Raw genomic sequence first — 25,066 nt, 5'->3', positions numbered from 1 at the left:
CCATTACTGCATTAGGAATGAATGAAGGAATATTTAACGACACCCCAGCACTAAAAATACATCGGCTATTGGGTGTCAAACTATGGTAAAGGCTAAAGTTAAGTGATGAACATCATCGAGTTAAAAATTCAACAGTTAAATAAAAACACAGTGTAAAGAACTGTGCTAAAAATACAAATATCACAGATAGATACAATTAAAATTTAGATTAAAAGTCAGTATCACGTAAAAATTGTAAAATAATTTCTGGATTGAATCGAAATGATTCCATCACATTTGTTTGACCAAATAAATCTTTTCGAGTTTCTTTGAGATGAGGACACTCCACCAAAATGTGACGTGCACTGACAGCGCTCACACTGAGGTGGACGATCTTTCTTCAAAATAAATAAATGGGTCACATACGTATGACCAATGCGTTTCTGCATTAGGAAAAATGTAGCGGGTTTCCTCTGATGACTATAAATCACAATCATCAAACGTTTGACATCCAATAGTCGATGATTAATTAATCAATGTGCTCTAGTGGTGTTATTAAACAAAACAAACAAACAAACAGTCCTCTGGAAGTCGGGGAGACACTGTTGAAGATTCAGGTGTTCCTGATGAACGCTGTGTAATCGTTGGTCAGTAGAATCTTCAACATCCGGTTGATCGATCCACTCTCCCTGTGGACCGGGTGTTAGGTTTTTTTTGTAGACATCGCCGGTCACAGCTGTGATGACGACGTTCTTATCTCCATCCCATCCTGTGAGAACGTGAGTGGTAAAAACACCCTTGTGTGTGGTGAAATGTTACCGGTATTTCAGGTTTGTGTGTACTATAAGCTCCTCGATGTCCTTCGTATCTCACGTAAGGTTTGCGTGATACTTCGATGGAAGTCTACCAAGTGTCTTCCGCCATTCGTGTCGCCCGTGGTAGTTGTCGGTGTTGCTACGCACTCAAGTAGCGGTGAGCTCGAATTTCGCGTCTCCTTTCGGACCACTCGCTCAACACTGACGTCACCGTCGGTGCGGACGGGAGTCAGTGGAACCGAAGACGAAGGCGACTCTGTGTTGGCTGAGGCGTCAACCACGGTGACGTGGGATGCAGCGGCTGTCTTCTGTACTGCCTTGGGCTTCACCAATTTCTCCGATGCAACAAGTCGGACTGCAGGGGCCGCCACCGGTAGTTGAGCCACCGGTCTTGACACACACAAACACACACCTTTTTTTTCCTCTTTCGCAGTCTCTTCTTCACGTCATCATACACAAAAGTCAAGGTAGCCCCGGGGAATGGGATCGACAGCACAAGGTACAACGTCTTGTTTCGTCATAAGAAAAATTGGGACTGTGTGATGGAAAAGCGCCTGCTTGGTGCGCTGTCGGTCTGGGATCGATCCCCGTTTGTGGGCCTATTGGTTTATTTCTCGTTCCAGCCAGTGCACCACAACTGGTATATCAAAGGTCGTGGTATGTGCTATCCTGCCTGTGTGATGGTGCATATAAAAGATCCCATGCTACTAGAGGAAAAATGTAGCGGGTTTCCTCTCTAAGACTACATGTCAAAATTACCAAATGTTTGACATCCAGTTAATAAATCAATGATATCAGGTGTTCGCGGAAGGTGAGTATATCCTGCCACAGTGGTGGCGTCCGTCACGAGTACACTATTATTATGAGAATAGGCTAAACGTTAATTTACTTATTACGTTTTTACCGGCCTCGGTGGCGTCGTGGTTAGGTAATCAAAACCTGAGTGAGTGCTCTGCAAGGCTCAGTGGGTAGGTGTAAACCACTTGCACCGACCGGTGATCCATAACTGGTTCAACAAAGGCTATGGTTTGTGCTATCCTGCCTGTGGGAAGCGCAAATAAAAGATCCCTTGCTGCCAGTCGTAAAAGAGTAGCCTATGTAGCGACAGCGGGTTTCCTCTAAAAACACAGTGTCAGAATGACCATATGTTTGACGTCCAATATGCTCTAGTGGCGTCGTTAAATAAAACAAACTTTACTTTATTATGTTTTTCTTCATTTAAAAAAAAATATGTTAATTTTTAAATCATGCTGTTTTCAATCAGGTTATATCTTTAAACTATTACGGTATAACATTACTTTTTTAAATTATGTTGTTTTCAATCAGGTTATTTCTTTAAACTATTACGGTATAACATTACGTTTTTAAATCATGTTGTTTTCAATCAGGTTATTTCTTTAAACTATTACGGTATAACATTACGTTATTAATTTGTATTAGTTATGTCATTTAAAACTCCCAAACATTACGTTATTTTATTAGTTATGTTATTTAAAAAAACGAAAACATTACGTTATTTTACCTTTTATGTACATTGCGCGTTTTTGTTTTTCTTATAAACATTATACGTTATTTTATTTCTTATAAACATTACGCAGTTGCGGTTGTTTTCCCATTAAAATGTTTATTATTAACTTTAACCTAATAAAATTGCAATTAGCTTTTGGAGACGCACGTTTTTTTACTTACCTTTTTTAATATGTTGCTCTTTTAAAGGGACATTCCTGAGTTTGCTGCATTATAAGATGTTTCCGACTAATGAAATATTTCTATGATTAAACTTACATGTTAAATATATTTTCTTGTTTAGAATATCAGTGGCTGTATATTCAATGTGTTTCTGCTCGTCTGAATTGTATCTTTAAAAAAATGTTTTAGCAAATACAATGAAATTTAACCTAGTACAAATATTAGAACGATCAGAAACACGTTTAATATAAAGCCACTAATATTTTATGCAGAAACATAGTTGATATGCAATTACGTACGTTAAAAAGCCTCCGTTAGTCGATAACATCATAAACACTGCAGCAAACTCGGGAATGTCCCTTTAACAATATTTGACCTACGTGCCTACAATTTTCACTGAATGTGGCAAATATCCATATAGTAATGAGAGTGCAGTATTAAAATTAGCCCACATACATTTTAGCCAGTGCCGTATTCAGTAGTTATGTTACACACCACATAACTGTATTTAAAATGTACTAGGCGTGTCGCAAGGCTTGACATTTATGATACAATGTATATATTTTAACATCGGTCGTTTTAAAGGCATACTGTCACAGATTTAAGGACCTTATTTCTCTAAAAATGGATAATAAATAGAAATTACATTAATTATTGGAAACCAAATCTAGTTATTGCATCACCTTAACTGAACCATGATGGGGTGAAATCCATGTCAACCCTCTCGGCAATTTTAGTTTTTGAATTATGGACCATTGCCATAATTCAATTATTTTTACAAAATATCATTAATAATTGGAGTATGGTGGTTATAAAGATGGTTGAATAAAGTACATTTAGGAACAAATCAAATTATTTTTGCTCAGGTAATACTTTTTTAGACCATTAAATAGGTCAGTGGTCTGTAAAAATATGCCTTTAATGTCGACCTAGTAGTTTGCACTAATTTGTTAAGGGGGCGAGACGTAGCCCAGTGGGATCGATCCCCATCAGTGGACCCATTGGGCTATTTCTCCTTCCAGCCAGTACACCACATCAAAGGCCGTGGTATGTACTATCCTATCTATGGGATGATGCATATAAAAGATCCTTTGCTGCTAATCGAAAAGAGTAGCCCATGAAGTGGCGATAGCGGGTTTCCTCAATATCTGTGTGAATCGTAACCATGTTTGACGCCATATAACCGTAAATAAAATGTATTGAGTTTGTCGTTAAATAAAACATTTCCTTCCTCCCATGCCATTTCAGCAGCAGTTCGTACAATGTTTGCCAGGTCTATTGTAATTTGTACTCGTGTTCTTCAATCGAATGCAACCATCAGTAACGTACCATGGTGAATCGTTTATATACTCTTCAAAAGAAGAAACGCAAAACCACATTGTCGTAACATTTGGAGAATTGATTTAATTATTGAATGGTGAGTCCGATAATTACCAAATGTTGCAGGATTGTTCACAATTCACTCTAGTCCATTGTGAGTAAGTGATAGGACACACCACCAAGGTAAAGGTCATCTGGAGTCAATACCGGGTGTGGCCTCCGCGTGTGTTGACAACTGCCTGGCACCGCCTGCCCATTGAAGCAACCAGAGTACGGATGACGTCCCGGGGGATGGTGGCCCACTCGGCCTGCAAGGCTGCTGCCAGCTCGGGCAGGGTCTGGGGCTGTGGTTGTCGCTGTCGGAGGCGTCGGTCCAACTCGTCCCATAGATGCTCAATTGGGTTCAAATCCGGTGATATCGATGGCCAAGGAAGGACATTAATGTTGTTGTTCTGTAGGAAAGCCGTTGTGAGACGTGCTGTGTGAGGCCTGGCGTTGTCATGTTGGAACACTGCGTTGGCGTTGGCCATAACTGGAACGATGTGTGGCCGGAGGATCTGGTCAATGTAGCCCTGTGCATTCAGGTTGCCCTGCACGTGGACCAGGTCAGTTCTGACAGTGTGTGAGATGGCTGCCCACACCATGACACTACCCCCGCCGAATCTGTCCACTTCCTGCACGCAGTTTGCCGCATAACGTTCACCACGACGCCTATACACGCGACATCTTCCATCATGACGTCGGAGCAGAAATCGGGACTCGTCACTGAACCACACCTGTCTCCATCGCAGTTGAGGCCATTGTCGATGAATCTGGCACCACTGCAGTCGGAGTCGACGGTGTTGTGGTGTTAAGATGACACCTCGAAGTGGACGTCTGGCACGAATTCCTACCTCACGTAGGCGGTTCCGTACGGTCTGGTCGGATATCCTGCGCAAACCTGGTATTGCTGCGGCTGTGGAGGTGGCAGTAGTCAATCGTTCTCGAAGGTGGCGTACCCGGATGTAGCGGTCCTGCCCGGGGGTAGTGACCCGTGGTCGACCGGATCTAGGGAGGTCACGTGTTGATCCATGTTGCTGGTAACGGTCCCACAGTCTGGAGATGGTGCTTTGGGACACATGGAATGCCCTGGCAACGGCCGTTCTGGATTCGCCTGCGTCTAGTCGGCCGATGGCATTGTTTCTCTGCGGTTCACTGAGACGTGGCATGTCCTGGATTGTCAACTGTCGGCCAGATACAGAGGCCAGGCAAGCGAACACCCTGCACTTTTATACTGTCGGTGTTCATGTTGCACGTGCAGACAACGCACGTGCAGTGGTGACATGGTTTGCACGTGGCTGCGTTTTTACGAATATTCACATTTTGGAACTTTATTGTACAGTAGCTGCGTTTTATCGAATGTAACCGTGGGAATGTGTTTGGGACATGCAATGACCTTATATTCACAAAGCATGAACCGGTAGGAAACATAAAATCGGAGTTATAACCCATTTGTACCCTTTTGCGTTTCTTTTTTTGAAGAGTATATATATATATCTGTGTGTGTGTGTGTGAATTATTTACTACTCATATATATATATATATATATACTTATGTGTGTGTGTGTGCGTGCGTGCGTTTGGTAGTACATGTAATTACAATAATATGACATTACATTACTTTATTCGAATTGTTTTATATTATTGTTTTATATTATTGTCTTTATTATTATTGTATTTGTACTATACTATTATCTCTATTACTGTAGTGCATTTGTATTAATACCATTGTACTATTGTCTCCTGTAAACCCTTTCTTGTCATTATAGTTTATGTTTCATGTTCTTCATATGCCGTTGTGTAACGGCCTGAGCGTAATAAAGTTCTGTTCCGTTCTGTTCTGTTCCGATTTACACATATGGATTTCACGTACACACACTTGTACACCGCTGTTGGGTAGGCAGATAGTTTGGTTGGGCTTTTTAGTGAATATGCTGTTGAGCGAAGTAAAGAGCCAAAGGTTTTTACTTGATGACTAACAAACATCTTGCTGGCACTGTATGGTCTTTGTTGTCCGATCATCTATCGGTATGCATTGTTATAACATAAGTTAAAGGAACATTCCCGAGTTTGCTGCATTGTAAGATGTTGCCGACTAATAAAATATTTCTACGATTAAACTTACATATTAAATATATTTTCTTGTTTAGAATATCAGTTTCTGTATATACAATGTGTGTCTGGTCGTCTTAATATTTGCATGAAGCCCAAACTGGATTTTTTCTTCAAATAATTTATATATATATATATATATATATATATATATATATATATATATATATATATATATATACTCTTCAAAAAAAGAAACGCAAAAGGGTACAAATGGGTTATAACTCCGATTTTATGTTTCCTACCGGTTCATACTTTGTGAATATAAGGTCATTGCATGTCCCAAACACATTCCCCACGGTTACATTCGATAAAACGCAGCTACTGTACAATAAAGTTCCAAAATGTGAATATTCGTAAAAACGCAGCCACGTGCAAACCATGTCACCACTGCACGTGCGTTGTCTGCACGTGCAACATGAACACCGACAGTATAAAAGTGCAGGGTGTTCGCTTGCCTGGCCTCTGTATCTGGCCGACAGTTGACAATCCAGGACATGCCACGTCTCAATGAACCGCAGAGAAACAATGCCATCGGCCGACTAGACGCAGGCGAATCCAGAACGGCCGTTGCCAGGGCCTTCCATGTGTCCCCAAGCACCATCTCCAGACTGTGGGACCGTTACCAGCAACATGGATCAACACGTGACCTCCCTAGATCCGGTCGACCACGGGTCACTACCCCCGGGCAGGACCGCTACATCCGGGTACGCCACCTTCGGGAACGATTGACTACTGCCACCTCCACAGCCGCAGCAATACCAGGTTTGCGCAGGATATCCGACCAGACCGTACGGAACCGCCTACGTGAGGTAGGAATTCGTGCCAGACGTCCAGTTCGAGGTGTCATCTTAACACCACAACACTGTCGACTCCGACTGCAGTGGTGCCAGATTCATCGACAATGGCCTCAACTGCGATGGAGACAGGTGTGGTTCAGTGACGAGTCCCGATTTCTGCTCCGACGTCCTGATGGAAGATGTCGCGTGTATAGGCGTCGTGGTCAACGTTATGCTGCAAACTGCGTGCAGGAAGTGGACAGATTCGGCGGGGGTAGTGTCATGGTGTGGGCAGCCATCTCACACACTGGCAGAACTGACCTGGTCCACGTGCAGGGCAACCTGAATGCACAGGGCTACATTGACCAGATCCTCCGGCCACACATCGTTCCAGTTATGGCCAACGCCAACGCAGTGTTCCAACATGACAACGTCAGGCCTCACACAGCACGTCTCACAACGGCTTTCCTACAGAACAACAACATTAATGTCCTTCCTTGGCTATCGATATCACCGGATTTGAACCCAATTGAGCATCTATGGGACGAGTTGGACCGACGCCTCCGACAGCGACAACCACAGCCCCAGACCCTGCCCGAGCTGGCAGCAGCCTTGCAGGCCGAGTGGGCCACCATCCCCCGGGACGTCATCCGTACTCTGGTTGCTTCAATGGGCAGGCGGTGCCAGGCAGTTGTCAACACACGCGGAGGCCACACCCGGTATTGACTCCAGATGACCTTGACCTTGGTGGTGTGTCCTATCACTTACTCACAATGGACTAGAGTGAATTGTGAACAATCCTGCAACATTTGGTAATTATCGGACTCACCATTCAATAATTAAATCAATTCTCCAAATGTTACGACAATGTGGTTTTGCGTTTCTTCTTTTGAAGAGTATATATATATATATATATATATATATACCTCGTCATAAATATCGCACCACCCAATTTTGTTTACTAAGTAAAACTGGATCTTCAGCCTCATAAAAATGGTGCTTAGAAAAGCACATTAAACTGTTTATATGGCCTCATGTGAGCGTTCAGTCAGAAAATTTACAACACAAGACCGAATTTGAGCACTAAATGAGGGTTTAATTGTAGCAAAGTAAAGTGCACTAAAATCACCGTAAAATACGGTGAAATAAGTATGGCTGCCGGGGTCGTTACAACAGACACACAACACAGTTCACATTTCATTAATGTCAAACACACTAGTAAGGTCCACAATGACTGGCTAACTCAGTATCTGGTGTAACCGCCTCGCACTTGGATAACATGTGCTACACGCCTTCTCATGCTTGTCACCAGACGTCTGATGCTCTGTTGAGGGATCTGCTGCCACTCATCATGCAATGCATGGGTCAATTCCTGAAGGTTCTGAACTGGAGGATCCCTTGCTCTCACCCTACGTCCCAAAATGTCCCACAAATGCTCAATAGGATTTAGGTCTGGACTTCTGGCAGGCCATGGTAGTGTCTCAATGGCGTTGTGTTGGAGATGCTGAACAACAGCTCGAGCACGATGTGGTCTGGCATTATCGTCCATGAAGACTGGACGTGTGGCGAGAGCATGGTTATCGAAATGAGGCACAACAGCACCGTCCAGGATCAAGTTCTGGTACATCTGTCCATTCAGTGTTCCGGGAACTGTGATGAGGTCAAGTTTACAATCATAGGAACAACACCCCCACACCATGACGGATCCACCCTCAAATGGAACCTCAGCTTGAATGTTCCTCTGATCATATGCTGTGCCTCTCTGCCTCCAAACTCGTGCCCTCCCGTCTGTATGATGCAGCAAAAATCTGCTTTCATCGGACCAGTGGATCCTTCTCCATGTCCTCAGGTTCCAACGATTACGTGCTTGGCACCAGGCTAAACGGGCATGGCGGTGCTGATTTGTGAGGAGTGGACGTCTGATTGGTCGTCTTGCTCTCAATCCTGCAGAATTTAGGCGTCGTCTGGTGGTGCTGATGGACACTGTTGTATGGATGCCATCCATGTCGCAGCTGTGTACAAGTAGACTTTGGGCTTCGTCTGGCTTGGCGTACGAGAGCACGGTCTTCCCCGTCATTGGTTTTTCTGGGACGTCCAGACCTCGGTGCATCCTTCACTTCACCGGAAGCAGTATGTTTACGTATTAGCCTGCTGATAACAGTGTGATTAATGTTCAATTGTGTTCCAATAGCACGACATGACATACCAGTCTGGTGCATACCAATAATTCGCCATCTTTGGTTCAGAGGCACTGGACGCTTGGGCATTTCACTGGTTGGTCAAAATAAAGCTTAATTTATGCCTAAAATCAAATTTTAGCTGTGTCTGCCAACATAACATACACCAAAAGAGGCTATGTGCATACTGCATTGTTAGCAAACCGACCTCCGGATCAATCATGCTCGACCGAGCATGCACGTGCAGCTCGGAACAGGGTGGTTTGTGATATTATGTTCACAGATGTTGTAGTATATTAAATATATACTTGTAGTTTAAAAAACCGAAACTTATATTTTCTAATTTTACTTTAAAATGTGTGGTGCGATATTTATGACGAGGTGTATATATATTAGGAAATAAAATGAAATTTTAACCTAGTACTGTGATGTTGTTTTCAGACGATGATGTGGATTTATGTCGCTAGACATAATCATTAAGACTGTCGACCACACGACACGTTTATTGTCTTTCCCGGAAGTATACATGTTATTTCCGGATGCTGTATCATCCTCAGATGTAAAAACTAAAAAGTACTAGCTTCTAGTAAAAACACAACGTAATTTCTTAAACACTACAAGTACAAATATTAGAACGATCAGAAACAAGTTTACAGCCATTAATATTTTATGCAGAAAAATATATTTGATATGTAATTACAATCCTTAAAGTCTCTTTTAGTCGATAACATCTTAAAAATTGCGGCAAACTCAGGAATGTCCCTTTAAGTTCCTTCATGGTATCCTGTGTAAAGTTCACCCATAATGTGCCATTGTACAGATTACTACAGTAATTCACAAATAATTGTCTTTTAACAGATTCTGAGCATTTTGTAAATCGCCGCAACAACATTAATTTGTTTTGCAAATCGCCGCCACACGCGCACGCACGCACGCACACACACACAATTAATTTAATCTGTAAATAACGACCTCTAACGGGACATGCCAATAGTGGCCAATAAGCAAGAGCTGACTTGGGAAGCATTTTAGGGAGGGGACCAATGGTAAAAGGGTACATGGTGCAACTCCCTGAAAAGGGCACCTCATTGAAAATTGTAAATACGTTCTTTAAAAGAAGGGGCACTTTACTTTTTTAGGGGAGGGACAGGTCCCACTGGTCCCCTCCCTTGGATCCTTGTCCCCTAAAGGTCTATCACTAATTCAAAAACCGTACTAACGATGTAAAATGCGATGAATTGCAATTTCCGTATATACCAATAGCTGCTTTAGTGGCGGCCATCTTGGATTTAAATGACGTTGCAATGTCTTCATTGCTTAGGAGTAATTCACAATGACTTCTTTGACCCTAAAACCCAGTCATAGGCATCAGTTTTGTGATAGGTAATTTCAAGTATCAGATATACTGCCAGTTCTATGTATTGTCAGCCATCTTGACTGTTCCAAAATGCTAAAGAGTGCAAAGTTTGCACTTCGCAGGTCATCAGTTATCACCTTCCGAAGATGCAAAACAGCAAAGAACAATTGTAGGTACTGAACTGCAAGATTCAGTAAACTGCCGCAAAGATTTTTTTTTTTTTTTTTTTTTTTTTTTTTTTTGGGGGGGGGGGGGGGGGGGGGGGGGGGGGGGAGGCGAACGTTTTGTTATAGGATGTTAAAGAATACTGCGACTCAGTAACAACACATACCGACAAATACGTCAAATCGACAAAGGTAATCAGTTAGATTAGACTGTATCCATACAGTACACATACCAACAACAAAGTACGCTAGACATGTAGTCGGCTAGATGATTTCCAGTCTGGTTCACATACTATTTATACAGTACATATACCAACAACAAAGTCAACTATACATAATTGGTCGGCTAGATGGTTTCCAGTCTGGTTAGGTGGTCAGCTAGATGGTTTCCAGTTTGGTTCGCCGACTGTATCATACAGTACACATGCCAACAACCGTCAACTAGACATAGGTGGTCAGCTAGATGGTTTCCAGTCTGATTCACCGATTGTATCCATACACATACCGACAACAAAGTCAACAAGACATAATTGGTCAGCTAGATGGTTTCCAGTCTGGTTCATAGACTGTATCGATACAGTACACATACCAACATCAAAGTCAGCTAGACATAATTGGTTGGCTAGATGATTTCATGTCTGGTTCGCCGACTGTATCATACAGTACACATACCAACAACAAAGTCAACTAGACATAATTGGTCGGCTAGATGGTTTCCAGTCTGGTTCCCCGACTGTATCTATACAGTACACATACCAACAAAGTCAACTAGACATAATTGGTCGGCTAGATGGATTCCAGTCTGATTCACTGACTGTATCATACAGTACACATACCAACAACAAAGTCAACTGGGCATAGGTGTGTGCTAGATGATTTCAGGTGTGTTAAACTAAATATGCTTACAATACACAAACCAAAAATAGTCAATCAAACATTGGTGTCTGTATAGAAAGCTTTCAGTCTATACGTATACATACAGCCCACAACCCAACAGTAAAGTCAACCAGACATAGGTGTATGGCTATATTGGTTTTAGTATGTTTCACTATATGTGCTTACGATAAACAAAGGTGTGTGACCAAATGCTTTCCAGTCTGTGTGACCAGATGGTTTCCAGTCTGTGTGATCAGGTTTCCGGTCTGTCTCACTGTGGAATTACACTACACAAACCAACAGTAAGTTTACAGTCTCGTTTTACTAACTTAGTAGAGGATCCAGTGGGGGGTCTGGAACACCCCCCCCCCCCCCCCCCCCTTTTTTGAAAACCGACCATAACCTTTAAGGGGAAACGTGATTATATTAACTGTTCTGTGTAAAAGGAGAGATCAGTCATCACATCTGGACCCCCTCCCCCCCCCCCCCCTTTAAGAAATCCTGCATCCGCGCCTGTAACTACACAGAGTACATAAAACAACCATAAAATCAACTAGACATCTAGGTTCAACTAGGTTTCCAGACTGTTTCACTAACTATATGTATGCATATGTACAGTACATAATCCAACAAAAAGGTCAACTAGACGTAGGTGTGTGGTTAGATGGTTCCCAGTGTTTCACCGACGATGAATACAGTACCCATAACAACAGTCCTATCCTCCTAGAAAAATGTGTTTTGGTCCCCTACCGGTCCAAAGGGAGAGGACTATAGGTTTCAGCTCCGTTCATGCGTCTGTCCCACATGTTTTCCTGATTTTTGTTTTGCAGGTTTCGAGATATTGAGCTGACATTTTGTGTATAGTTTCATCATGTACTGTTACACATGAAGACTTCCATGACGATTTACCCATTTTTGACGGAGTTATGACCCTTGAACTTAGGAGATGTGAAAATTTGTTTCCCATACTCTTTTCTTCAGAAGACCTTTAGATATTTAGCTGAAATTTTGTGTATAGGTTTATCACATACTGTTACAGATCAAGTTTGAAATTTCATGGCGATTTACTCATTTCTGACGCAATTATGCCCCTTAAACTTAGGAGATGTGAACATTTGTTTTCCGGACTTTTTTTTCAGAAGACCTTTTACATATTAAGCTGAAATGTTTAGTATACGTTTATCACGTACTGTTACTTATCAAGTTTAACTTTCATGGCGATTTGACAATTTTTAACAGTTATGGCTCTTGAACTTGGGGGGGGGGGGGGGGGGGGGGGGGGGGGATCTGGATCTTTTGCAATGCTTGGAGATATTAAGATGAAATGTCTATAGCTTTATCATTTGTATACAGCTATACAGATCAAGTTAAAGTTTCGTGGTGATTTACCCACTTTTCGGAGTTATGGCCCTTGAAGTCAGGAGATACGAAAAATTGTTGGGCCCGGTAGCGGACATGTATTGCTTTAGCAGTACTCTCAAAATGCTTGTTATAAATAATTTCTGTTTGGTTGACATAAGAAGAAAAGTAAAAGTATTTTGGACATAAAAAAAGAAGAAAAAAAAAGCTACCATATTTGTGTGCAATTTAAAAATTATTTGGTTCAGAAATATATAAAACTAATACATATAGTAAGAAAACGCTTACAGCGTTATGGCTGCCATTTTGGTTTTGTCGTTTTTGTTATTTCCAATATTTCCAAAACATTTTTACTTTTCTTCTTAGGTCAAACCAAAAAGAAATTAGTTGCTGGATACATGTATATACTGTTGCACTGGCGTGTTCAACTGGGATTAAATGCCCACTTTTTGGGGGAAAAATCATCAAAACAACTATGGGCGACTCATTGACTTTATTGCCATGTTATGTACTGTAAATCTTCAGCTATAGCTACTGTAAATATTTCACAGCGAATTGGTGCAGTAGGTCTGAATCCTACCAACTGGCACTTTGTATTTTTAAATTAAGTACAATACATTAAAAAATAAAAATAATATTTCTCTTATTATTTTTAAAAATCTTTTATTTTCTATATATAATAAGGAATGTCATATACAATGTGTTATACATATAAAATAATTTTGTCATATGTATCCAGTGGCGTTGGAAGATCCCAAAAAGCGTGGAGGGGGGGGGGGGGCACACTTTTATAAAGCAAAATATCTGAAAAGTGAAGGGCACATGCCCCCTTTGCACGCTGCCCTAGACGGATAAACTCCCAACCCACTCAAAATGTGCTAGCGTCATCGTTGGGAAAGGAATTTCCTTTAGCCAAATACAACCATTTAATTAATTAATCTCTTCCCCACCCATAATAATATTTAAATACGTTCTAATGATTTGGAAGCAAGCACAAATTCAATAAAAAAAAAATATCCTACAAAACAAAACACAACTTACTTGTTTGAAACCCAAAAGCCAAGTAAAGGATAATGCCTCGGCCCGATCTGCACGGATTTTCATACCCTTAAACCCGATTGGCCAGATAATAACGAAGCCCGTAACCTACCGACAACCCCCGAGTAATTTTCCACCACAATATTATAAATTAGACTGGTCTCATACCATACTTTATAACATGCACAACGTAACGTTCCTGACATTCCCTTATTAGTAAGGTTAATATTAGAGATTAATATAATTAATAAGAAGAATAATAAGAAGCAGAACCAAATAAAAATAATAATCAAGGAAATATGAAATGATAGATCGACAGAAAACCAGAAACGCTACAGTTAGATGCACCGGAAAGTGTGTGCTTCGTTTTCTGTTCAGTTCTGGTCTTTTTTACAGGTAGCAGCGAAGTAAATCATAACACACTGTCCACCAAGTAAACATATTAACATAAAAAAAAAATTAAAATAGAAAAAGAAAATTTTCCCAGGTGAATCACACATGTAGTGATGATAGCCAGTCCTTGTTTTGTGCAGCAAGAATATCTGAACTGGGTGATGTCATCCTAAATCTGGAAATAATCTTTCATTTTTGGAGGCACCCCAGGAAGTCTCTCCACCCCGACCATGTATTCACTCGGTATATACAAATAACTCATGGGAAGTAAGATCTCGTTCAACACAATTGTGCACCATAAATGTAGGTGTAATTCCTGCCAAATATCCAATTTCTTACCTATTTTCAAACTCATAAATTATTTTATTAAAAAATGGGGTGCATTTTAAAAGCACTATCTTCGTGGGCAACACGACGCTCACTGGTCAATTTACTTCTCTGCTACCTAAAATAAACGAACGCACGTCTGACTACTTCGTATTGTCGATTTAAAACAGATACATCTCGATGCTACGGCTGATGATACAATATACAATACCCTTGCTTGTGAATCGATTCATATTTTGACAATGTATGGATTCTTATTTTAATTCCAAAGCCATTTATCAACATCAATTTGTACTGAAATGTACTTATTGACAAGTTATATCCTTTTTGGTCTTAGAGAGGAAACCCGCTACATTTTTCCATTACTTTCAAATTGCTAAGGGATGTTTTATATGCACATCCTACAGACAGGAAAGCACATATCACATATTTTGATATACTAGTTGTGGTGCACAGGTTGGAACAAAAGAAAGAAAGATTGAAATGTTTTATTTAACGACACACTCAACACATTTTAATTACGGTTATATGGCGTCAGACATATGGTTAAAGACCACACAGATATTGAGAGAGGAAACCCGCTGTCGCCACTTCATGGGCTACTCTTTCCGATTAGCAGCAAGGGATCTTTTATATGCACCATCCCACAGACAGGATAGCACATACCACGGCCTTTGATACACCAGTCGTGATGCACTGGCTGTGACGAGAAATAGCCCAATGGGCCCACCGACGAGGATCGATCCCAGACCGACCGCTGTACCACTGAGCTACGTCCCGCCCCTGGCTGGAACGAGAAACAGTCCAATGGGTCCACCGACAGGGATCGATCCCAGACGGACAAATGTACCACTGAGCTACGTCCCGCCCCAGGCTGGAACGAGAAACAGGCCAATGGGCCACCGACAGCAGTAGCAGATCCATAAAATCCATTGAGGTGGAATGATAAGGGAACTTTGGGGGAGGTTTGGAGAGGGATCGTAAAAAAATGAAAATTAATATATAATAAAATTATAACTATCGCAAAATTATGGGGGGAGGGGGGGGGGGGGGGGCCCTGACCCCGACACTCGTTTCATAAAATCATTACGACATACAGGCTCGCATAATAATCTCAAAATGTAGCATTAGGTACGTGTATCGTGACACTCCTACATTTTATGCAATTGTTTTCTCAGAGACTATGGGTATACTCTGGGCAGCAAGATAAAAAGGGCAATTTCAAACTGAAAAGGACACTTTTTAAAATGTGTTGGGGGTGGGAGGAAACGGCTCTGCCCCAAACAAGTATGGTACTCATATCACAAGACAACAAATATTAAATTGCAGTGCCTCAATTCCTATTTTATTACTGTACTAGTCAATTCACAGAATGAACACTCATTCAGGTCAAAAACACACTGACAATTTGAAAATAAAACGCCATATTATCACAAAACAATTTATAAGCATGATTACAATTGTTTTAAATTGCAGTAAGAAAAAACAATTAAGTCATGGCAATTTTAACCATAGTCCGTCCCACAAGGAATGCTTTTTTTCATGCTATGGAATTTACTACAAGTTATTTATTTATGAGCCGATTGTTTTTTAAATTGGACACAAAAATTGTATTTTGTTGTCAATTCCCAAACACTTGTTCTTACGTCAAACAAAACTGAAATTATTTACAAAAAAACAAAAACATTTTTGTAGAAGGATGTGACGGAGCATAGTAAGTTTGTTTTTGTTGTAATGATGGAAATTAGTTTACGGATATATTGTGGGCAGGGGATGGGGTGAAGGTGGGGACGGAAAGTTAGTGAACTCACAGGTATTTATGGCATAACAAGCAAATATAAAATTAAAAAATATATTTAAACATTCATACTTCCACTATCTCTAATATAATATATCTATAATATAATATGCAAGGCCTTTTTAACAGTTTTTGATCATTATGATCACTTCTCCTAATTTGATCTGCACTGCCAACCACCTTCTTTGTACTTCGCGGATTCCGCACTTGGCAAGGATCTTTTTGTGCTCAGGTCCTGTACACTACTGTTTACACATTGTGTAAAATATTGCGTATATACACGGTGGTAAAAAAAACAAAACAATTGGGGGGGGGGGGGGGGGGATCCCAGTGTACGGTCATCACACACCATTTAAACTCTTCCATGCTTGGCACAGGTTACATCTAGTAAATACATTTTTTAACGAGTACAGAACTGTAGTTTGGTAAAACAATATCGAGATGCATGCACATGTATCTATACTTAACTCCAAAAGAAACGCGAAAATTTTAAAATATTAAAAAACCCACATTTGAATAAACTATGTACAAATCGATTAAGTTGACCAATAGCCATCTTGTCAGCGTATCCAATTCCACATAACGCATGAAAAAAACGAGTACAGTGTGACGTCACGCACGTGCTGAAATTGACGACCAAAATCGATCTGGAATGCAAAACGGGTGGATCATGAAAGATGCGAATTGCACGTGAAACACTACCAGGCCTGGGTATAAAAGAAACGCCAGACAGCAATGTTCAACTCATTTTACGAGTAGCGATACAACGATGCCACGACTTAACGCTGATTCCAGACATAGAGCTTTGGGGAATTTGGAGGCCGGAATGGATGCCAGGCAGGTTGCACGTGCTTTCGGTGTCCATGTCTCGACAATCTACCGTCTCATAGACCGATTTCTAGAGAACAACAACGTCGTCGACCGTCCACGTAGCGGCCGTCCCAGAGTGACGTCACAGCGCCAGGACCGTTACATCGTCCGAACTCACATGCGTGATCGGTTCGTACCAGCCACCACAACAGCCCGGCAGACAGTGGGAACCCACAACCGCCCCGTTTCCTACACCACGGTACGACGTCGTCTGATCGCCATCCATCTGAACTGTCGTCGACCGTACATTGGACAACGTCTCACACAGCGACACCGCCTTGCACGACACAACTGGGCTGTTCTGCATCGACAGTGGCGGAACCGACAGTGGCAGAACATCGTCTTCTCCGACGAAAGCCGCTACTGCTTAGATAGGGCCGACGGTCGTATGAGGGTGTGGAGGCGTCGAGGTGAGCGCTTCACAGATGCGTGTGTTATGGAGAGGGACCGTTGGGGAGGGCCTTCCGTCATGCTGTGGGGTGCCATATCCTGGGGACGTCGTGTACAACCTGTCATCTTCGACAACAACGGCCGAGGACGCGGCAGGGGCGTCACAGCACAGCGCTACATCGACGAAGTGCTCACGCCTGTGGTGGTGCCTTTTTTCGCGGGTCACCGTCAGATGGTTTACCAGCACGACAACGCCAGGCCACACACGGCACGGGCCACCCAGGCATTCCTGGCACAGCACAACATCATCACAATGGACTGGCCAGCTTTAAGCCCGGATCTGAACCCCATCGAGCACTTGTGGGACGAGGTTCAGCGCATGATGAACCAACGCCCTGCTCCCGTGGTGACACAGCAGCAGCTCCGCCAGGCCGTCGTGGACACCTACAACAACGTGCCCAGGGCCTTCATCAGGAACCTCTTCCTCTCCATGGGTAGGAGGTGTGCGGCGGTCATGGCCAGCAATGGCGGACACACCCGCTATTAGTGGACATGTTTGAGTGGCATGTGACGCCATTGAAGAAGCGCCATGGCCTTGACATTTCAAATGACAATGCGACCTCGATTTTTAACATGTCAATAACATGAAATCTCATCTTTACGAATTGTTTAAGTTTTTCATAGAAACGATTATTTTAAGAACTTTGGGACGTATTTCAATGAGTGCACTCAAAACCTCCAATCTACGTATTCGCGTTTCTTTTGGAGTTTATATTAAGATAATGAAGAGGGAATTTAAATAAGTTGTAAAAACTTATTTAAAGTGCCTCTCAACTTTTTGTATTTCATTACGTCATTATTGATTGAAGTGTGTTTGATGCCTGCATCATACCTAAATAAATTTACATTTTAGCAGTGGATCCGGCAGGGCGGAGTGTCATAAAGTTTAACCACCCCACCCCACTCCCACCCCTGTATGCCAAGTAAAAAAATAAGTCTATCCTCACCCGGCACCAACACATGGCTCTTCCTTGCTGGATGAACTCTGGGTATAATATCCGCCCGGTCCCCTCCATTATTATTTTTAGTTAGGGTTAGGGTTAGGGTTAGGGTTAGGGTTAGGGTTGGGATTATGGCTGGGGTTAGGGCTAGGGTTAGGGTTAGGGGAAGGGGGGACCGGGCGGATATTTTTCCGAACTCTGTACAACACACTGAATAACAAACCAGGGGTGCAGAAAGTACTCGCCCGCTCGCTAAATGCGAGTAAAAATTCCGACGGACGAGTTAAAAAAAAGCAACTACCAGTCAGACAGGCGATCTGGGGGGTTTTGCTGACCGACTGTTATTTATTTATTTTATTATTTTACAATGAATCTGCGTCAATCATATCAGAATTCCAAACCATTCAATCAAACGGTTCAGATTGATGACGAAATACACAACAATACGTTACATGTTTCTATATAGTCTTAGTGGCTATAACATTTTTATTAATATCAGCAGGCCCGTGAAGTTTTGTATGTACCTTTGCCTGCATGGGGGACACATACCCTGAAAAGAACAACCCCTGTTGTCCAGCTCTTTCTCCCAGCATATCGGTTTAAACAGACACACCCTCTAAACCAGGCCGGAGTACACCCATTTTACACAAAAAGCACTACTTTTGCATGGGCCGGAATTACCACAAACAAGTCTTCAATGTCAGCAAGTTACACATGTTTACAAACTACATGCTATCCCCTGTCACTTCAGTCAAACAGTTGCCACTTCATAGCTGTCTGCCATGAAATAATCACAGTCAAACAGCAGAATACTTGCGCGGTCAAATTTCCGGACAACCAAATGAGAAGATAACTGTAATCTGAGGCCGTATTACCAACAGACTACTTGGGATTCCAAACTGCGCAAGCGCGACATTCCGGAAATGGGTTATAGCTCAAACGGAACCGTGCCAAAACGTCCCAAAACGAAACAAATAACCAAATTAGACAAAACGGAGCCAAACGTTTGCTCAAACGTTTGCTCAAACGGCACTAAAATCTATGGCTTAAACAGAAGCAAAAATTAAATGTATGGCTAAAACGGCATTACAAATATGCGCTGTTTACATTATTCAACATTTAATAATGGATGTTCGGACCAAACATTTCCAGGCTGTAACACGCGAACACCGCTTTCACCAACTGATACATTGAAATGCCGTTATAGCTAAAACAAACACTCCCACCAAAAACAAAACAAACAAGCCCCCCCCCCCCCCACCCCCACCCATAGACGTGCACCCATCTGAATCACGTAAAAGCCTTATAACACTGTTCTATATTATTTCTATTTCGTTCCGGTAATTGCCATGTCGAATTACGCATGTGCTTGTTTTTGAAACAAAATAATCAGGTTTTAAATCGCAGATGTAATTTATACTATTCAAAAAAATAAAATAAAATGAATACCGAAATTTAAAAAATAACAATGAAATTTTTAAGTTACTTTCAACTGTATCATTAAATAAATTTATCCTTTTAAAACTGTATTGTTAAATACTATTAAATATTCAAAATATTAAATGCAAGTGTCATAACATATACACTTTCAACAAATATTCAAAATATTAAATGCAAGTGTCATAACATATACACTTTCAACAAAAACAGTGTTCTTAACCCCAAACACTACATTGATCAGATGAATGTCCCGTACATTTACTAGACTAGTATATCAGGGGTTGAAAAATTATTTTAAAACTCACCTTTCAAGGGCAAGTATGATTTGTATTGTTGTTTGCCCGAACTAGTTTTTCACTTGCCCATCAAAGAAATTTCTTTGTAAATACATGAATAATGCAGGTACATGCATAATATATATACAGTTATACATTACATTACTGGTATACCAATGTATTATAAGTATCATATTATATTAAGTAACCAAAATTTAATATGTTGTATTTTACCATTTTAATATTTGTTTTTCTGTCGCAAATTGAGTTTTACATGCGACACAAAACGAAGACGGTAAAGCTGATATTTGGAACAATAAAACTAACATTAACGTCCGCAAATGGTAAAAAACCCCAAAAACATGTAGTTATCAATATTCAAATTCAATAACGGCATTTTTCATATTTTGTTTCGTAAATAATAAATTTTCGAATGAAACAGTTTAGAAAAACCTCGTCACTACCAATTTTTTCAAATCATCCGTCTTAAAAAAATATAGTGCAAGAAAAGTTACAAATAGTGTTTGTGTGTTCCACCTATTTATAGTTTTCTTAATTAAAAACTTTCTGGTGTAATACCAAAATATTTTTATAATCGTCCATGTACTGTAAACATTTTATAGGTAAGTATAAGTCGTATTACACTTGTCACGGGAGTCGGGCAATGGTGTTTTTAAATCCCTGAACTGTATTTTACTATTTTCAGAACAGTGATGTAACATGTTAGTTGTACAGCTTAATACAATGTAATACCAGTAGTATCAGCCTCGAAAAATGGCAATTACACGTTAACCTGAGATGAGATGTACACTATCGATAGACAAGATTTGCAAGTTTATTAAAGTTAAAATTGTGTTTGTGTTTTGCATTTGTCAGATGGTGTTAAATGTTAGGAAGGAGATAATGTAATCGAATTTACAATGCAAATTAATTTATTATATTGAGGAAAGATTGAGGACTTTGAAAAACGTTTGTTTTGTCAGACATTTTATTGTTAAATAAAAATGGGATGGAGAGGGGTAATTCTTAAAAAATATATTTAAGGGCCTACTAGTACTAGCAAGCAACATAAAGTAACACCCAAGCTGCCTGGGTGGTGTAGTGTGTGCAATCTAGAGGTATGAACTACGCTAATTAAATCGTGGTATACATTTTGTGTTGTCTAAAACAGGCGTGTTAGGAGAGCAATCATTCCAGTGTTAGCCGAATATATTTAATAGCAGGACGTCAAGACCTACTTTTATTATCTTGTTTTTAAAAATAATTTTCAGTCCAAGTGCCTCCTGTACTGATCTTATCAACCAGCAAGTAGCTCAATCATCGGTTAAAAATGCAAGTAGCTGTACGGTTACCACAGAGACAGATGTTGATCAATCTGAATCCTGTATTGATAATGCTAACAGCGGGAAGGTTTCCACAGAGACAGATGTTGATCAATCTGAATCCTGTATTGATAATGCTAACAGCGGGACGGTTACCACAGAGACAGATGTTGATCAATCTGAATCCTGTATTGATAATGCTAACAGCGGGAAGGTTTCCACAGAGACAGATGTTGATCAATCTGAATCCTGTATTGATAATGCTAACAGCGGAAAGGTTTCCACAGAGACAGATGTTGATCAATCTGAATCCTGTATTGATAATGCTAACAGCGGGACGGTTTCCACAGAAACAGATGTTGAACTATCTGAATCCTGTATTGATAATGCTAACAGCGGGACTGTTTCCATAGAGACAGATGTTGATCAATCTGAATCTTGTATTGATAATGCTAACAGCAGGAAGGTTTCCATAGAGACAGATGTTGAACTATCTGAATCCTGTATTGATAATGCTAACAACGGGACGGTTTCTATAGAGACAGATATTGAACAATCTGAATCTTGTATTGATAATGCTAAAAATGGTACTGATAGTCCATCAGGTGCAACGTATGACGTTGCAGATATAGTCAACAAACGTGTAACATTGTCAAGAATAAGTGCTGATGAAAAACTAAAATACATCGAAAATCACTTTAAGCCTGCATCAAATTATAAACATTTTTGTGAACAGACAGTGAAGAAGGGACGCAGTGGTAATTCCAAAACATTAAAATTTCAATCGTCGTGGTTAAAGCAATACACATGGTTGGTTTACAGTCCGTCAGATGCTGGTGGATATTGTAAATATTGCGTGTTATTTCCTCCAGAAAACTCAAGATTAGTGAATGCAGTTCTTGTTAATAGACCATTCACAAGTCTACAGAAAGCAAAAGGAAAACAAGGCATCCTAGATACACATGGGCAACTAGAATATTACAAAAATGCTGTCATTGAATATTCAGAGTTCGTGCAATCAATAAAAAATCCAGGTCGTCATGTTGATGCTTTGCTAAATGAAAAAAGAAAGAGACGTACAAAACAAATATTCATATCCTGAAAAGTATCATTGAAGCGGTAATATTTTGTGGAAAACAAAATATTGCCTTTCGTGGTCATAGAGATGACATGTCAAGTACATGTAGCAATACAGGCAATTTCCTAGTAACGCTAACACTTTTGGCCACACGTGATCCAATACTGAAGGAACATCTTCTCAACGGGAAAAAAAATGAGCATTACACATCCAAGACAATACAGAATGAGATCATAAATATTATCGCAGAGTATTTGAGAAATAAAATCACTGTCGAGTTAACTGAAGCGAAACATTCCAAGTATTTTTCTGTAATTGCTGATGAGGTGACGGACACAACGACCAACAAGGAGGTTTTGTCAGTGTGCTTGAGGTTTCTCGTTGGTGGTGAACCTGAAGAAGCTGAGATTGCTGATGTGTCGTAGATTTTGTTCAGTTAGAGCGTACGACAGGCAATGCAATTGCTGATGCAATTCTGAAATCATTGCGTGACAATGGGTTTGATTTTCAAAATCTCCGAGGACAAGGTTATGATGGCACGTCTTCTATGTCATCCTCAGTTAAAGTTGTAAATGGAAGAATAAAAGAATTCGCACCTTTCGCATTATTCTCGCACTGCAAAAGTCACATACTGAATTTGAGCATAGCATCTTCGTGCAAACAAATTAACATCAGAAATATGATTGGTTCCTTGAATGAAATATTCTTGTTTTTTTCAAATTCGCCGAAGCGTCAGAAAAGCTGGATCCGACCCAGCATTGGTTTAACGTACACTACTATTGGACGATTTGACGCCAACAAACCTATCACCTTGTAGGCACTAAATATGATGTCATCACGATTTGGCAAAGCACACATAATGATTTCACGTAGTTTAGGGCATTTGCGTTTACGTCTTTTTTTTCTTCTTTTTTTTCTTTTTTTACAGAATATATAGAACTTTGGGTTTTGAAAATTATCTGTGAACTGTGAATAAAATACAAAGTTAAAGCAATACCCAGAACAGTAAAGTAGTTTACGTCGTTTCCATATACATGGACGTGTAGCCGATGTAGGCTATATCGAAAATAAAGGCTTTAAAAAACAACAAATAGTTGGGGTAATAAATAGAATAACAAACTCGGTACCAGTTATTATCAAATTTATGTCCCTCATAAAATCATTTTCATTTGTCACTCGCTAAAGCTCGTGACAAGTGAAAATTATTTTACTCGGGACATAATTTGATAATAACTGGTAACTAATTTATTATCCTCTATATCTGCATGACAAGTAAAATATAGTTCAAGCAGAATGTTGCTCAATGGTTATTCAGTGAAATCGTGACACACTTTACAACACTTTTCCCCTACCAGGGCTTTAGATTACACTAACTTGGGCACAACAGGTGTTTTTTTGTCTGTTCTGAGCACACCAAGGTCTTTTTAGTACAGTAATGTTAATAAAAGTCGGTAAAGAGTTGTACACATTCAGAAATGCATTTCAAGTTAGTTTAATCTATAATTACAGTTTAATAATTAATCCATTGATTTTGAGAGGAAATGTTTTGAGGTTAGCATGTTTGTACTTCATTTTGGCTTGCTTATATTGGGGACACTTATTTTGGGCACACCCTTTCATAGCCTCAGCTTTGGAAAATCTAAAGTCCTGCCTAATTACATACTTTCCAAAAAAGGTACATTACACATTTAAATATTTTCTTCGAGTATGATGTTGGCAAGAGGTCAAATGGTTTCAGCTAGTAGGCTGTATGTTAAGTGGCTGATGTCTCCGATGACGGTAATCACAGGCCTGGGAAGAAGTAGAAATCTTTCAACAGCCGTGACTCGTATGTCGACACCTGCATCCTACCGTGTGTCTGTCCCCGACTAACTAGACGGTTGACCTGAAAAACAAACAGTAGTGAGGAATAGGAAAGGAAAGGAATGTTTAGTATTTTGTATAAAATTGATCTGAATTTTAATGGTTACACTATTGCACTATATATATTGTCACGGCTACGTGACTGAGGGCCCCAATTTCACAATCTCCCAACAAAAATAACAACAAATAAACAAACCAGTTCAGTATATATATTTCACCAAAACTACAAACTTCTCTAAGCTTAGATTTTATACAAATTTAGTTATAAAAGTTCAGAAATTGTAGTTTAGACATTAGTTTAGATATAGTCATATTCAAACACTGGTAAATGCTGAATAGTTCAGTTTATCACACTAGACTCCAGACCACCGTCTTTTCAAACTTCATATACTTGAACTCCTCGGTTCACACCAGACCACAGAGTATTTTCAAACTCCGGATACTTGAAATCCACAAGTCAAGGTCGTAGTCATCAACAGGGTCGCGGTCTCCAAACATGGTCGATCAGTCCATGCTACCATCACCAAGGTTAACACCACTTTGGCATTCCACCATCAATACGACCATCCATCTTATTGACTCAAACGGCGACACAAATACTGCTGG

The 25,066-nt window shown here is 40.4% G+C and overlaps 2 protein-coding genes across 2 annotated transcripts in view; one reads left to right on the top strand and one right to left on the bottom strand.

Moving 5' to 3' along the window:
- The first annotated feature begins 11,515 nt into the window (after positions 1–11,515).
- LOC121390367 lies at positions 11,516–23,022 on the top strand. Its single transcript, XM_041522163.1, has 4 exons — positions 11,516–11,608; positions 14,100–14,110; positions 21,469–22,124; positions 22,847–23,022. Exons 1-4 carry the CDS (start codon positions 11,516–11,518, stop codon positions 23,020–23,022), a joined length of 936 nt encoding a protein of 311 aa, XP_041378097.1.
- Positions 23,023–23,780: 758 nt separating this feature from the next.
- The window catches only part of LOC121390663 (caspase-2-like), an 83,272-nt gene continuing 81,986 nt past the window's right edge, over positions 23,781–25,066 (bottom strand). The window contains exon 9 of the mRNA XM_041522532.1: positions 23,781–24,482. Within this exon, the coding sequence (XP_041378466.1) occupies positions 24,381–24,482 (102 nt within the window). The 3' untranslated portion in view covers positions 23,781–24,380. The remainder of the gene's footprint in view (positions 24,483–25,066) is intronic.

The sequence above is a fragment of the Gigantopelta aegis genome, chromosome 15 (assembly GCF_016097555.1).
Source record: "Gigantopelta aegis isolate Gae_Host chromosome 15, Gae_host_genome, whole genome shotgun sequence".
In the NCBI taxonomy this organism is placed as follows: Eukaryota; Metazoa; Mollusca; class Gastropoda; order Neomphalida; family Peltospiridae; genus Gigantopelta; species Gigantopelta aegis.
The sequence above is the reverse complement of the archived record's forward strand: the minus strand, read 5'-3'. Positions and strand labels throughout refer to the sequence as shown.